Source organism: Notothenia coriiceps, unplaced genomic scaffold, assembly GCF_000735185.1.
Source record: "Notothenia coriiceps isolate Sejong01 unplaced genomic scaffold, NC01 NC01_scaffold00000351, whole genome shotgun sequence".
Classification (NCBI taxonomy): Eukaryota; Metazoa; Chordata; class Actinopteri; order Perciformes; family Nototheniidae; genus Notothenia; species Notothenia coriiceps.
Window position 1 is genome coordinate 1,805 of NW_011333052.1, and position 1,464 is coordinate 3,268.

Sequence of the window (1,464 nt, forward strand, 5' to 3'; positions counted from 1 at the left end):
GGTGTGTGTGTGTGTGTGTGTGTGTGTGTGTGTGTGTGTGTGTGGTTACTCACAGGCCGTACGATGAGTTGACAGCGAGGCTTGTGATTGGTTGAGGAGGCTCCCCACTGACCCACAGCAGCTGAACCACCAACTCCACCTGGAAACCTGGAGACTGTTTGAGAGGAGAGGAGCGCACTCTATACACACACACACACACACACACACACACACACACACACACACACACACACACACACACACACACACACACACACACACACCAGATTAAAGGGGAGTGTTCCTTTAAATGTGATCCACAGTTCCCTCCTCCCTCCCTAAAGGTGTTTTTCTTACTGCAGGCAGGGTTTGTTGTCTCTGGGCCCGTCACAGTTGGGGGTCTGAGGGGGGGCGTCGGCCTCCTGAGGGCTGGAGGGGGGGGGCAGGCTCTGCTCAGGTGACTCAGGTGAGTCCCCCTCACTGAACTCACTCTGCATACGCACCTCCAGCAGCTGGAAACAAGAGGGGGTTTGCATCGAAGACTTTTTTAAATGCTTCTCAGAATTAAATCAAATACAATTATTGAAGTTTTTAAGTATTATTTATTATTTTACAATAAAATATCACATGCATAAAACCCTTCTTCCTGTGTCTGAGCTCCTGTACACTGTCATATCTCTAAACACGTGAGTTCTGCCCGGCGGCTACAAGAGGAATTTAAATCAAAACTCAATATTGATGGATGTCTTTACGTTTCATGAACTGGTTGTTACATGCTTAATTCAGAACAAGTCCTATTTGGTTTCCCACGAAGAAAATATAAATACATTTGAAGGTTTTTATTAGTCATTTAATGTTAAATAGCAAATAGATGCATAAAATGGCCGTGGATGTCAAAACATTGCTTTTGAACTATTTCATAAGTATTAAGAATAACAAAGGAATTAAAATATGTAATAATACATTTTGAAGTATTACCCCAATAGAAAGGGGACCATCAAAAGTAACTTCCTGTCCCTGCCTTGCCCTGGACTTCCTGAATGACTCAGAAAACTAATCATGTGTGTAGATGTTTGTGCTGATGTCCTCCCACCCACCTGCAGGGTGTCGGTGGTGACTTCCTGTTTGCTGAACCTGTAGATGAGGATGTGAGCAGAGACTCCGGCCACACACAGCGTTCTGCTCTCTGGACACCAGCTCAGCGTCTGGATGGCAAACGGATCCTCGTCCACCATCTCTGACCCTCCTTTCTCCTCCGATCGCCGGGAGCGCTCAAACACCTTCGCCGTCTTCAACTTATACAACGCCTGCAGCATCACTGAGGGCAGAAACACATATAAGTACATGTTTAAATGTGATCTGTACTCATAGTATACACAGCCTAGCTGGTACAACGCCTGCAGCATCACTGAGGGCAGAAACACATATAAACACATGTTTAGATGTGATCTGTACTCATAGTATACACAGCCTAGCTGGTACAAC

General features: G+C 45.6%; 1 protein-coding gene across 1 annotated transcript in view; it reads right to left on the reverse strand.

The window, feature by feature from the left end:
- Positions 1-1,306, reverse strand: part of LOC104952870 (syntaxin-binding protein 5-like) — a 2,634-nt gene extending 1,328 nt beyond the window's left edge. Inside the window, exons 1-3 of the mRNA XM_010779783.1 lie at positions 1,077-1,306; positions 337-491; positions 54-179 (exon numbers count right to left, since the gene is read on the reverse strand). Coding sequence (XP_010778085.1) covers positions 54-179; positions 337-491; positions 1,077-1,295 — 500 coding nt within the window. The 5' untranslated portion in view covers positions 1,296-1,306. The remainder of the gene's footprint in view (positions 1-53; positions 180-336; positions 492-1,076) is intronic.
- Between the last annotated feature and the right edge of the window lie 158 nt (positions 1,307-1,464).